Source organism: Mercurialis annua, linkage group LG5 (assembly GCF_937616625.2).
Source record: "Mercurialis annua linkage group LG5, ddMerAnnu1.2, whole genome shotgun sequence".
Taxonomy (NCBI): Eukaryota; Viridiplantae; Streptophyta; class Magnoliopsida; order Malpighiales; family Euphorbiaceae; genus Mercurialis; species Mercurialis annua.
Genome location: NC_065574.1, coordinates 52971380 through 52986148, shown reverse-complemented (window position 1 = coordinate 52986148; position 14769 = coordinate 52971380). Strand labels below are relative to the sequence as shown.

At 35.2% G+C, this 14769-nt stretch overlaps 2 protein-coding genes across 2 annotated transcripts; both read left to right on the top strand.

Annotated features, from left to right (window-relative positions):
• Positions 1 to 830: 830 nt before the first annotated feature.
• LOC126679985 (protein TIFY 5A-like) lies at positions 831 to 1489 on the top strand. The gene has a single exon (XM_050375012.2). It carries the CDS (start codon positions 900 to 902, stop codon positions 1299 to 1301), a length of 402 nt encoding a protein of 133 aa, XP_050230969.1. The 5' UTR covers positions 831 to 899; the 3' UTR covers positions 1302 to 1489.
• Positions 1490 to 13618: 12129 nt separating this feature from the next.
• Positions 13619 to 14236, top strand: LOC126679986 (protein TIFY 5A-like). The gene has a single exon (XM_050375013.1). It carries the CDS (start codon positions 13708 to 13710, stop codon positions 14065 to 14067), a length of 360 nt encoding a protein of 119 aa, XP_050230970.1. The 5' UTR covers positions 13619 to 13707; the 3' UTR covers positions 14068 to 14236.
• The last annotated feature ends 533 nt before the right edge of the window (positions 14237 to 14769 follow it).

The following is a 14769-nucleotide window of genomic DNA, read 5'->3' as shown; positions in this document are numbered from 1 at the left end:
AAAACCATTTAAAGATTAAAAAAAATGTTCTTTTACCATATTTCTAAATTATAATAAATTATTTTGACAAAAAAAAATTATAATAGATTATTTTAATCTTGAAATCGATCAAAAACATATTATTATTTTTTCGATTTAAAACAACTATTTTCTAAAAATAAAAATTTACTCCTTAGGAAACAATTTTCTGCATCACATGGTGATGAGCCATGATTTACGAAATCTTTTCCCATGTCTATGGTTCTGACTAGCCAGTATCCACAACTAAAATTAAATAATTAATTTTTGTATTTAGCTAGTCTGAAGACTGAATTTTCATAGAGTCATATTGATGTAAATTAAATACATATGAATATAGTCTACAAAGATCCGATTTAAGCAAAGAGTTGACAATAAGTAAATTGTGAAGTCGACAGTTAAGAAACCAAACTACAATTAAAATAAGATCCCAATTCAACAAATAAATAATTTAATAAAAAAAGAGTAAACGAAATTGGAAACGACATTTATGCATGTCAACTAGTTGAATAATTAAATATAACACGTGAAAATCAAAAATTAAATTAATTACTACTTATAATAATAATTTGAAACTATGGCGGTTCTTGCGCTAAAGCATAGAACTAACTAACCCGCCAAAAATTAACGAATGAATTAAACATAAAACAGATTTTCCACGTGATTAATTCTATTTTGTGCATTACGTGTCAATCTTTAATTTGCTGTCTGTGAGCTAAATTTCACTCTCCTGGCCCCACTTTACAGCTACTTTACACGTGTCTATTATCTATATATAAATGGGAATTTCTTCCAAAAATAATCTCATCATTTTATTATTCATTTCTATCTCTACATATTAAACTTTTCCGATCACTATTTTACTTTTCCGATCACCTGAAATGAGGAGGAACTGCAACCTTGAACTCCGGCTCTTTCCGGTCTCCGATCACGAAGAAGAGCGAGAACAAGAACATCAACCACAGCAGATAACTATTTTCTACAACGGAAATGTTTCCGTTTGTGATGTTACGGAGATGCAGGCTAAGGCTATTCTTCTGTTAGCAAGTCAAGAAACGGAAAATAAACTCAGAACGTCGCCGTCGCCGTCGCCGTCACCTTCACCGTCAACAAGACCTCCGTCACCGGCGTTGCCGTCTCCGGTTTACGTCCCGAATAACGGCTTATCGATGAAGAGGTCATTACAGCGGTTTTTGCAGAAACGGAATAACCGTCGGAACCAAACGACCTACCCTTACAGTATTAACCGGCCGATGACGTGTTCTTTGATTAACCAATCATAGAGTTTGATTCGTATGTATTACTGAGGCAAATAATTATATTTGCAATGAAAGAATTAAGTTTGGTTGATTCAGCAGATGGCATTTAGTTAGGGTTGTAAATTTTTTAATTTGGATAATTTATATGCTATAGAAGTAAACGTTGTTTGATGGAAATATTACTTAATTAATTACATTTTGGTTCTTTTTAATGGTTTGTTCTATTTAAGATTTAGATAAAACTCTAATTAAAGAGAGTTTAAACATAGAACAATATATAGGTCATCTATATATATAATTTAGATTTGAAGTTTTTTTGACATAATCCAACATCAATATGGATAAACTTGTAAATTGAGATTTGAAGTTTTTTGAGATGAAGAGTTTAGGGATTAGATTTGACAAAAAATGTCACGACCCAAAATATTGAGCCGCAACCGGCGCTAGGGAACGGGAGTGGTAGCTCCGGAACCCGTAGCAAGCCTTAAATCAAAATTAATTTTTCGCAAATAATAAACAAACAACAGTAAACAACGGAAGCCAATATACATATATAACATATAACCAAATATATTTACACTAACTGTTCAAAACCTCGCGGGCTCTAGTTACCGTACCTCGTACGAACTGGCCTCGCGGTACTACATACATCAGTTAGTGTATCCAACATATCACTGGCACCTAGTACCGTGCACAACATATAAAATACGTAGCCTACAAAAACATATAAACTGGACAGCAAGTAATATGTACACTCAATGTGTACTGCTGTCTAGGCTACGACTCTGTCAACGCGGGACCACTACTGCAGCATTCACAGAAGTCAGATACTACACATACACAGCTGACTTTTAGACTTCAAAATTGGCCTCTAGCTAGGTCCACATACTAAGTACCTGAAAACATCAAAGGTGAGGGGTCAGTATTTGGGAAAATACTGAGTGAGTTTGCATTTACTAACGGTATTATTATAGAAATATAGCATCGCATTTTAAATCAACATTAATACAAAAATACATATGAACAAGTACTCGATCCTTTCGAAACTAAAATCCTGAAACATAACGTAACTCACTATTATTCAAATCATACTGATTCCAATAGTCTGACCCGGGAGCGTTCACGTTCAACCACGTCAGTCAGAACATATCTCTTAATCCCAAAGTGGCACTAGATACGGGGCTCAGGTTACTCTAACCGAGTTCACTCTCGTGGGGCTCAGGTTATTTTAACCGAGTTCACTCTCGTATCAAATTCATGTTTTAACTTTCATAATCATATCATCCATGCATATCAGATCGTACCTCATAGTCAGACACGCTAGACTGACACATTACTGGTGATCACACAGCCTATTGACACCCAATAGGTAGCTAGTTTCGTTGGATCGTATACTAGGTTCTTGTACGTAAAAGCTTATTCAAAACATATAACATATCAGTAATTCTAATATATATAGTGCGATGCATATCAACAGGATATAGATAGTAATACCAAAATAGTATCAATTGATAATACACGAAAGTAAAATGCAACTCACAGTGACCGCAATCCAATCAATGAAGTGATTTATGTAATGATGTGCTCGTACTAGACCTCGTCTGGTGCCCTCACTGCTTGCTGACGCGTCTGACACATTAATAAGTCAAATACGCGCTTAGTACCTAAAAGTGAACCTTATAAACTTAAACCCTAAGTTATCATTCTTTTGTTTAGTAAAACGATTCGTATCTTGTTAAGCGTTAATCAATATCCCATATACGTTTAATACCCTTCGAGGTATATTACTAATCGTTAAGTTTGTTGCTCGTTTCTTATGTTTTCGGAGTCCATATAACGTTTATAGGTCGAGCTAGGTCGTGTCGGACCTCAACATGACCAACGGGGGTCGGCGACGGCTAGGCACATCGTGCCTAGCTGCTCTCACGTCGTGAGAGAGGGGTCTCACGACGTGAGAGTCAGTCTCGCGTCGCGAGACATCATCTCGCGTCGCGAGATGTGTCTCACGTCGTGAGACAATTTCTCACGACGTGAGGCACCCGTTTTCAGACCTCAAACGTCGACTTTTACACCGTAATCCGTCCAAAACCATCCCGACATGCTTATATACGCATAAACCATAAAACCCAACTCCAAAACATTCAAAAACAACGATTTTAACATGTTATACACAAGTTCGATCCAAACCGTTAAGGCACGACACCAAACAGCCATTAATACCTCATTTTTCATGTTAAAAACGTATACCTCACCTTGTTTTGATGCTCGGGGTAGATAGAGGCTTGAATTCCGAAGAGATCGACGCGAAAATCGTCCGAAACGGACGTCGAACGGCGAAACCGTGTTGATCGCAAGGAAACCGTCGAAAACCCTCTCCTGAAGCTTCTTCTCTTCTCTGTTCTTATCATTCATATCATTTCTTATATATATGTTGGCTAAAGGCTTGTTTTTATCCCTCACTTCTTAAACTTAAACAATTTCTCTTTTAAACTTTTCTTTCGTACGATTTAGTCCATAACTAAATCGATAAACTCTTAAATTATTACTGTTACGTATTATTTATATCCGATAAACAATACGACTCCCAATATTAATATTTTCCCGTCAAAACTTATAAATATCCATTTTTGAGACGTAGTGGCTAAATTACCACTTTAGTCCCTGAACTTTATTTTGGATTTTTCTTGACATTTTTCCTTTTAATTCCAATTCTAATTTTAGAATTGAAATATATACTAAATTTCGCATAATTAGTTTCTCAAAACCGACATACTTGAAATTTCTTTACTTTATCTCTTTCAGAAATTCTTCTGATATCGCCACTCTGGCGAATCAAAACTGGACACGTGGTCCAATTAGCTAATTAAATATTTTGGGGTATTACATTCTTCCCCCCTTATAAAAATTCGTCCTCGAATTTTCATAAATCTTTTTGGGATCTTAACTTATCCTTATAGTTTCCTTGACGTCCATTAATAGGTTTTGATCGCAGCTTTTCCATGCACAGCTATAATTTCATACTTATTGCTAATCGATTATTTATCTTGTTCATAGTAGCTTTTCGCTGTTGCATAGTTGATAATCTTCTCCTTGTCACCTTTGTCCTATTCGTCATCTTTCTAAAATAGTGTGGCTCAAGGCGTATTGTTGATATCGCAATCCCGACGTCTTGTATGATTAATTGTAATCTTCCTTCTGATTATCACTAGCTTCGATTAACCTTCACTTAATACTCTACTGATTTATTATCCTTGATAATCCTTATTCTTAGTTGTCATCGGGTCGCGACTCATCTTTTCTGTACGCGACTAGTCACAACATATCGGTTACATCCTTAATGACGTACTTACCTCATTCATATTTCTGTAAGTATCTTCTTTTGTAATCATAATCTACGACTTTTAATCTTTATTATTATCTATCGTATCACCTTTCTCCCTTAACTGGTTATCGTCGTTTCTTACTTCTTTTTACCATTACCTAATACTTTGTTCCTTATTAACCAATCTTTTTCAACTTGCACTATGTCTAATACATTCACTTTCTCTTAACGTAACTAAACTTGATACATTTTTCATTATCTTCCATTTCTCTTTCCTTTGCTCCTTTAAGCTATCGTGATTTTCACGTCGTTCTGTTGGTCGTGATCCTTCATCCTTTACTATTGTCTTCAACGTTTCATTTCACGTTACTTTTAGTCGTATGGCTTGTACATTTGCCTTTATTTGCTAGTACTACTCATATTCTTATTCTTTTCTCTTCTCTCTAGCTGCTCCTTTGAGGTTCATCTCGCATCTCTTATTGACTTATCAGTCAAAACTGTCTTTTCTTTACGTCATAATTCCTTATTCTCGTTGACCCTATATGTTTCTTTATTATTTAACTGTTTCGAGAATCTTTCTCGTTAATTAACTTTCACTTAACTTCTTTCTTATCTTTAACCTTTAATTATCTTCATCTTAAACTTTCATCCTTAACGGATTCAGTAGATCCTTAATAATTTATTTACTTCCTTTATCGTCATTCCTTCTTACTGTATAAACAACTTTCTCTTTCGTCTCATATTTCTGTTTCTTGCTTTCAAATAATTTTATGACTTTATTCTCACTTAACAAGGTGTCGTCTTAGTACTAGTCATGATCATTTCTTAGCTTATCCTTATTCTGTCTCACATCTTCTTCTTGGAGTGTTCTCGATCACTCTTAGCATTTAAATCATACTTGACTTTGCAATTTCCAAAATTAGGGAATAGTTTTCATTTTTGTTGTCCTACACTCCTTATGCTCCTTCAGCACTTATAACATGGTTCTAATTGTCTTTAAATACCTTGATCTCTTTATACTAATATCAACTCTCGTTCTTATGACATCATGGCCTCTTGAATACAGTTTACCCCTATCTGTCCAATAGCAATGAAATATCATCTTATCCTTTATTTACTGTATTCGCTACGTCTTTCCTTCGTTTATAATAGCTCCATTATTGCTGTTCTATTCTGATAATTCTTCTGACGTATCTCTAGAACTTTTCACTTCTCTAATCATCTTACCAAATTCAAGGGTGTATAGGTTTTTCCCCATTATACGTTCTTTTATATTATCCACCATTTCTACATTTATTGACACGTATACCTATACGTGTACCTTTCTCCTTGTACTAGAGTTTCATAACTTAACTTTTTTTTCCTTTCAGTTAACGCAATCCATAGCTCTTAATGTTGATATTAGTGACTTCACTTAATATCAGTCATATAGCATCATTATCTCTCTTGATCTATCAAATTTCTAACTTTCATATCTTGCAAAATCACCTTCACATTTTGCAAAATCGTCTGCTTCATCATTTCGTATCCCTTCTCTTTCTACTTATGTATCTTTGAACACTGATATTGATAAAGTTATATCCTTTAAATATCACTTCATGTTCATCACTCATATTATCATCTTTTCGTCCCTTTTACTTTCAATTTCCTTTCTCTAGTATATTTCTCGTTCGCTACGTTACTTATTTCACCATAGGAATAATCCTTATACTCTTCATCCTTGCGTATTTGTTACGTTTCTTTTGTCTAACATGACTCTCCGTCATTTCATCCTTTATTTTATCATAAGGATAATTACTATATCCTTAAATATTGCCAGCGCATTTCATCTTGACTGCATTCGCTCTCCGGCAATAACTCCTCGTTCACATTTTATTGTAGCTCCCTTAACACTATTGCAATTATCATTAACAGGGCTTTATTCTGTTATTGGGATTTGCTTTTAAATTTTATTCTTATTTACTAAGAATATTTTATTATCCGTCGCAGAGTTTCACATCTGAGTTCACTTACTAACAAAAGATTTCAAAACATTCTTTGGCTGGCCAGCTCTTTTAAATCACTTTTCATAAATCGTTTGAAATCATTAGTACAATTGTAGCTCAGAGTGATGACACCTCTCATCACCAAAGAGTTGCTCGAAATCGCATTTTCTTTATCATTGTAAAGATATGATGCGTGATCTATATTTTGAAAATCATTTCCTTATGCATTCCTATCATGATTATGCAATGTCATATGCGATGTCTGAGCACAATCGTACTTTGAAAAAAAAAATCTTAAAAATTCTTCATACTTTTCATAAAACATAAGTTTACTCCAGATTGTACACTCTGCGACTATTAACGGCTTTCTCTATTATTATTGGGTACATTTTAATTTTTGTATTGCTGTCACCTTCTGTCATTTTCCTGACTATTCTCCTATCACATCAATTCTTTCTCCATATCTCCGATAACTTAATTTAATTCAACATTTTCTACTGCTGTAATCACCACAACCACTTCTTTAACACTCTGTACAGTGTCCTATACAAACGCAGGTACTGATGTTTCACATCGATTCCCTGTTGGTAACCCATCTCTTTCTTCGCAACTTCTAGAACGTAATAGAGGAATTACGTTAGCGATAAATGTATTATTTATCGTTTATTATATGATTGTTTTTGTAAATTATGTTTATATATTCATTTTTTTTTTAAGCACGTGTTTGTTAATATCGCTTCCTATAGGCCCTACCTATCTGAGGTATTATCCTATAGGTACATTCTACTCGTTATGCTCTATTATGCGATGCAGCACATATATACACAGTAATGCAAACATACAAAAACAAATACAAAGCATATTAATCATTTATACCTGGGGGTGCCTGATGTGGAACGCTAGGTTCCCTAATAACTATTCCAGTGTGTCGGCCCCTAACTCTTCTACCGGAGTTGCCTCCGCCTCTATGCATAAAGTAGGGGTTAGTCCTACTACCAGAGGATGGGTTGACGTAGTCCGGATGGAACTCACGCCTAAAATGAAAGGGTCGTACGGGATCGCCCTCTCACTCACTGTTAGTCTCAATCCTACGGGCCATCATAGTGAGTATCCTAAAATGTTCACCTACTTGCTCATATAGTTCACCAAACTCGGGTCCTAAGCCGTTGACGTATCTGTGGTTGATTGTTCTATTATCCTCGTTAAGGTCTGAGACCGCTTCAACCATGCGCAAGAAGTCAGTGGAATACTGTCTCACTGATAACGTTCCTCGGGAAAAGGAGCACATCTGCCTCCTAACCTGATTCAGAACCATATGCCCCTGACCTTTAGCTATCTCTGTATCCTCTCTCAAATTGCGGTATCTCCGCACATTGGACTATAAATGTTCACTCCGATACTCCTCGACGTCTGACTCATATGATAACTCTTCTTCTTTAAAGTCCTCCTCTGGATCCTCCTCAGGATTCTCCTCACTTTCTTCACTGTACTCTATCTCTGGTAAGTGGGTTCTACCTCTAACTCTAGAAGAACTATCAATTTCTGATACTGACATGAAACCATTCTAATATATCTCAGGTGATCTCCTAGCATCTGAGTGTAATCCATTCTGGTGGACTTCAGATGGTCCGCTTATTTCGTTGTGAAATCCATTTTGATAAATAGGAGGCACTTCCTCCGTTCCTCTGCAGCATGTAACTGAGCTCCATTCTGCCCAGACATGCTGAAAAGAAACAGTTCCAAACGTCAACGACCATCTGAGCCCCCTTTTTCCTTGCTTAACTTCATTATCATCTCATAAGGCATCACAAACATTAAACTTTCAATCAGTCTATACATAATTCATAAATATGGAATCACCTAATATTCCTCACACGAGCAATACACACTTAATTGCCTTAGCAGTTCGCATTTGCAAACATTAATCACTTTATTCGCTTAACTATCTCAGTTCACGCGCGTTATATAACATTCTACTAATAATGCACATATCAATCAAATGCAAACAACTAAGGTTTGACTCTCTTGCTGCAGTAGTTTCTAGGTTTACTTACTGACAGAGTTTCACAATTCTGACAGACATCCAAAACAAACTGGCAGTGGTAACTGGACCAACTACTCTCAAACAATCATCTAAACAATCTTGCAGTGGTAGCTGGACCAACTGCTCTGATACCAACATTGTCACGACCCAAAATATTGAGCCGCAACCGGCGCTAGGGAACGGGAGTGGTAGCTCCGGAACCCGTAGCAAGCCTTAAATCAAAATTAATTTTTCGCAAATAATAAACAAACAACAGTAAACAACGGAAGCCAATATACATATATAACATATAACCAAATATATTTACACTAACTGTTCAAAACCTCGCGGGCTCTAGTTACCGTACCTCGTACGAACTGGCCTCGCGGTACTACATACATCAGTTAGTGTATCCAACATATCACTGGCACCTAGTACCGTGCACAACATATAAAATACGTAGCCTACAAAAACATATAAACTGGACAGCAAGTAATATGTACACTCAATGTGTACTGCTGTCTAGGCTACGACTCTGTCAACGCGGGACCACTACTGCAGCATTCACAGAAGTCAGATACTACACATACACAGCTGACTTTTAGACTTCAAAATTGGCCTCTAGCTAGGTCCACATACTAAGTACCTGAAAACATCAAAGGTGAGGGGTCAGTATTTGGGAAAATACTGAGTGAGTTTGCATTTACTAACGGTATTATTATAGAAATATAGCATCGCATTTTAAATCAACATTAATACAAAAATACATATGAACAAGTACTCGATCCTTTCGAAACTAAAATCCTGAAACATAACGTAACTCACTATTATTCAAATCATACTGATTCCAATAGTCTGACCCGGGAGCGTTCACGTTCAACCACGTCAGTCAGAACATATCTCTTAATCCCAAAGTGGCACTAGATACGGGGCTCAGGTTACTCTAACCGAGTTCACTCTCGTGGGGCTCAGGTTATTTTAACCGAGTTCACTCTCGTATCAAATTCATGTTTTAACTTTCATAATCATATCATCCATGCATATCAGATCGTACCTCATAGTCAGACACGCTAGACTGACACATTACTGGTGATCACACAGCCTATTGACACCCAATAGGTAGCTAGTTTCGTTGGATCGTATACTAGGTTCTTGTACGTAAAAGCTTATTCAAAACATATAACATATCAGTAATTCTAATATATATAGTGCGATGCATATCAACAGGATATAGATAGTAATACCAAAATAGTATCAATTGATAATACACGAAAGTAAAATGCAACTCACAGTGACCGCAATCCAATCAATGAAGTGATTTATGTAATGATGTGCTCGTACTAGACCTCGTCTGGTGCCCTCACTGCTTGCTGACGCGTCTGACACATTAATAAGTCAAATACGCGCTTAGTACCTAAAAGTGAACCTTATAAACTTAAACCCTAAGTTATCATTCTTTTGTTTAGTAAAACGATTCGTATCTTGTTAAGCGTTAATCAATATCCCATATACGTTTAATACCCTTCGAGGTATATTACTAATCGTTAAGTTTGTTGCTCGTTTCTTATGTTTTCGGAGTCCATATAACGTTTATAGGTCGAGCTAGGTCGTGTCGGACCTCAACATGACCAACGGGGGTCGGCGACGGCTAGGCACATCGTGCCTAGCTGCTCTCACGTCGTGAGAGAGGGGTCTCACGACGTGAGAGTCAGTCTCGCGTCGCGAGACATCATCTCGCGTCGCGAGATGTGTCTCACGTCGTGAGACAATTTCTCACGACGTGAGGCACCCGTTTTCAGACCTCAAACGTCGACTTTTACACCATAATCCGTCCAAAACCATCCCGACATGCTTATATACGCATAAACCATAAAACCCAACTCCAAAACATTCAAAAACAACGATTTTAACATGTTATACACAAGTTCGATCCAAACCGTTAAGGCACGACACCAAACAGCCATTAATACCTCATTTTTCATGTTAAAAACGTATACCTCACCTTGTTTTGATGCTCGGGGTAGATAGAGGCTTGAATTCCGAAGAGATCGACGCGAAAATCGTCCGAAACGGACGTCGAACGGCGAAACCGTGTTGATCGCAAGGAAACCGTCGAAAACCCTCTCCTGAAGCTTCTTCTCTTCTCTGTTCTTATCATTCATATCATTTCTTATATATATGTTGGCTAAAGGCTTGTTTTTATCCCTCACTTCTTAAACTTAAACAATTTCTCTTTTAAACTTTTCTTTCGTACGATTTAGTCCATAACTAAATCGATAAACTCTTAAATTATTACTGTTACGTATTATTTATATCCGATAAACAATACGACTCCCAATATTAATATTTTCCCGTCAAAACTTATAAATATCCATTTTTGAGACGTAGTGGCTAAATTACCACTTTAGTCCCTGAACTTTATTTTGGACTTTTCTTGACATTTTTCCTTTTAATTCCAATTCTAATTTTAGAATTGAAATATATACTAAATTTCGCATAATTAGTTTCTCAAAACCGACATACTTGAAATTTCTTTACTTTATCTCTTTCAGAAATTCTTCTGATATCGCCACTCTGGCGAATCAAAACTGGACACGTGGTCCAATTAGCTAATTAAATATTTTGGGGTATTACAAAAAATTAGGGCTTTAATTTTATATTTAGAATTTGATTTGGGAGGGATTGAAAATTAAACCAAGAAAATGGAAGGGCTATTACTATACTGTTGGTGTTGAATTATTTTGGGTTAAACAACGTTATTTTGACAAATTTTAAATTTTAAAGAGCCAAAACGATATTGTTTTGACCCAAAAAATACTAAAATATTGTCTTTTACGGTGAAGAAGATGATCTGAAACTCAAAAGTTCTAAACAACCACTATAAAAAAATTGATTTTTGGCAACTTCAATTATCGTTATTGATAGATGTGGGAATTTCTACAAGCTGTCTATATGGAGATTAGAAATAGGTCGGATTAGGGATTTGTACTTCTGATCCGTCCTGTCAACTAAGATTATAATTGGATGTCCGATCGAGAATTCGGATCCCCCTTGGTGGCTTGGAAATGACTTACTAATAAACAAGCATACGTTTGTTATTTCTCTTAATTAGGCGATGTGAGATTGTACTCTTTTTGTGGAGTTTGTAATCTCATTTATCATTAATTCCCCTCCCTTCCATTCTCGTTTCGTAAAACGGGTTTCAGTGGGTCGGATCGTCAGTTCGACTATTTCCTCTTCCATTTTTTGTGCCTTTCTAATAGTCTGCTATATTGCAATTAATGCGTTTTGCACCTTTTCGTGCGCTACCATCATTTCGTTTCCCTTTTATTTTCTAAATTTTTCTAAATTGTATTTTTCTCTCTTTTTATTCTCATTATCTTTCTTCTTTCCTACTTCCGGCTTTTTTATATTTTTCTCTCATCTTAACCACTTGTTGAATCTTTCATTCTTCCTTCTTTAATCATGGCTGATAGTTACCATAAGGTTGTTGTTTCCTTAAAGAAATGGTCTTTGCTCGCTGACTCAGGAGTCGTTGGTTACTCTGCGAGAGACCTATAGTATCCATTCCGATTATCTTTTGGATTTATCAGATGACGGTCAGTTTGTAAATTCTCGCCCTCCTGCTAGTCTCTCGCTTATGTTTGAAGAGCAACTGCTGGCTGGTCTCCATTTCCCGTTGGATTCTCTATTGCTTCTTTTTAAAAAAAAACTCGAGATATCGCTTTATCTCAACTTCATCCAAACGCCATCCTCCACTTCATATCTCTTAAGTCGTTTATTATCTTCATGGTGAGCGGCTGACCCTTGCTTGTATTCATTATTGGATGAATTTTTCTTTTCGTCGTAAGGATTGGCCGCTCATTACCTTAGGTTTTCGTTCTGGCTTGGAGATGTTTAGTGACATTCCAGATTCCTTGAAAAAAGTGGAAGGGTAAATTTTGTCTTATCTTCCATCACTCGTTCTTTTGGGGAGTCCTCTAGTGTTCGCATATTAATCCCGAGGAATCTTTGATGATATTTTCGGAGAAACAAATACTGTTAAAGTGTATCGGCGTTACCTATACTGAGGGGTCCGATCATATACATACTTTTATTTTTGTGTATAATTTTATCTTTCAAATTTAAATTAATTTACTCTTAATCTTTCTGTTTTGATTAACTCATAGAATTAAAATATTTAATTTTTAAATAAAAGAGATCAAAATATGAATTATATCAAGAGGTCTTAAAATAATTTACTTTTGTTTTTAATATTTGTGATTGCTCCGTAAATCGTAATCTATTTAAACAAGGCCTAATGTCTTAAAAAACCCCGACCTTTTAGCCCCTTTTCAATCATACCCTGACGTTGAAAATTTATCAATTTTACCCTATTTTGCATTTTTGTATTTCAATTGTACCCTGAAAAATTAAATTAACGTCTTTTGCGTTTGGAAATTTGTTTAAAACATTCTCCATGTCTCGCATATATTAATTGTATATTTTTAAAATTTATTTAAATTTAGTTAAATTAATTAAGAATTTAAATTAGTGTTAATTTAATTATGGTTTTTAGTTAGTTTTTAAAAATAAAGGACTTATTCGTACTTTTTTGAATAAAAAAGAATTTAATTTCATGTTTAGACTTAATTAATTGAATGATTTCATCATTTAAGTAAAAAATTAACAAAAATTAAAATATTGGGGTACAATTGAAAACGGAAAATTCAAAAGTGGGTAAAATTGACAAATTTTCAACGTCGGGATGGAATTAAAAAAAAGTTTAAAGGTGAGGGGTTTTTGAGTGATTAGCCCTTTAAACAAATGATAACTTGAGCCGCAGTTTTGCTTATAAAAAAGATTTTCAACCTGATTAATTCATTTGTGTGTTTGTCTCTTTGTGCATTACGTGTCTATCTTTAACTTGCTGTCTATGAGCTAGCTAAGCTAATTTCACTCTCTTTTACACGTACTTCGCACGTGCCATTTCTCTATATAAATACCCACATTTCCCTAATCTTTCAAAAATAATCTCATCTTTTAAATACTCCATTATTCATTTCTCTCTATACATATTAAACTTTTCCGATCACTATTTCCATTTTCCGATCAACTAAAATGAGGAGGAACTGCAACCTCGAACTCCGCCTCTTTCCGGTCTCCGATCCCGAAGAAGAGCGAGAACAACAACATCAACCACAGCAGATTACTATTTTCTACAACGGAAATGTTTCCGTTTGTGATGTTACGGAAATTCAGGCTAGGGTTATTCTTCTGTTAGCAAGTCAAGAAACGGACGATAAACTCAGAACCTCACCGTCACCAACGTTGCCGTCTCCGGTTTACGTCCCGGATAACGGTTTATCGATGAAGAGGTCGTTACAGCGGTTTTTGCAGAAGCGGAATAACCGTCGGATTCAAACAACGTTCCCTTACAGCATTAACCGAAGGGTGACGTGTCCGTTGATTAACCAATAATAGAGTTTGATCCATATTTCTCATGTGAATGAGGCGGAGAAGATGTAGTTTAATTAGTAGAATGCAAAGATTCTTTTGTAATTAAAAAATTAAGTTGGGTTGATTCTTTAGATGGCGTTTAGTTAGGCTTGTAAAAAAAATTAATTATAAAAAGCTATTTTTTCCAATAGCCTAATTCGAAAAATAGTTTCATCTACAATTAGAAATCGACTACAGCAGTCTTAAATCGATCTACAAAAACGGCCTAAAAAATTACAATAGAGACTATTTTGACAACTTAATATATAAGCAAAAAAAACATCACAAATCTAGATCTAAAAAAATAAATCTAGCTAAATAACATAAAATCTACAAATCTAAAAATTACAATAAGAAATTATTAGATCTAAAACTATGGTCTGGAATAATATTTGAACTGTAAAAAATAAATTTATAAAAAAATTTGACAAATGAAAACACAAGAAAATCCAAATATTACGGGTACCACTTATTCTGATCGACTACTAAACGAAAAATCACCAAGCGATTTGAGAGAACACAAAAATTTGGATTGTAGTTCTTAAAATTTCATAGATAATTCAGAGGAAATACCTTATAAAATTTTCTATTTGAAGAAGAGACAACCCGTTTAGGGTGAATAAAAATTCATAAAAGATAAATGAAATCATAGAGAGAAAAATAAAAAATACTGATAATATAGTA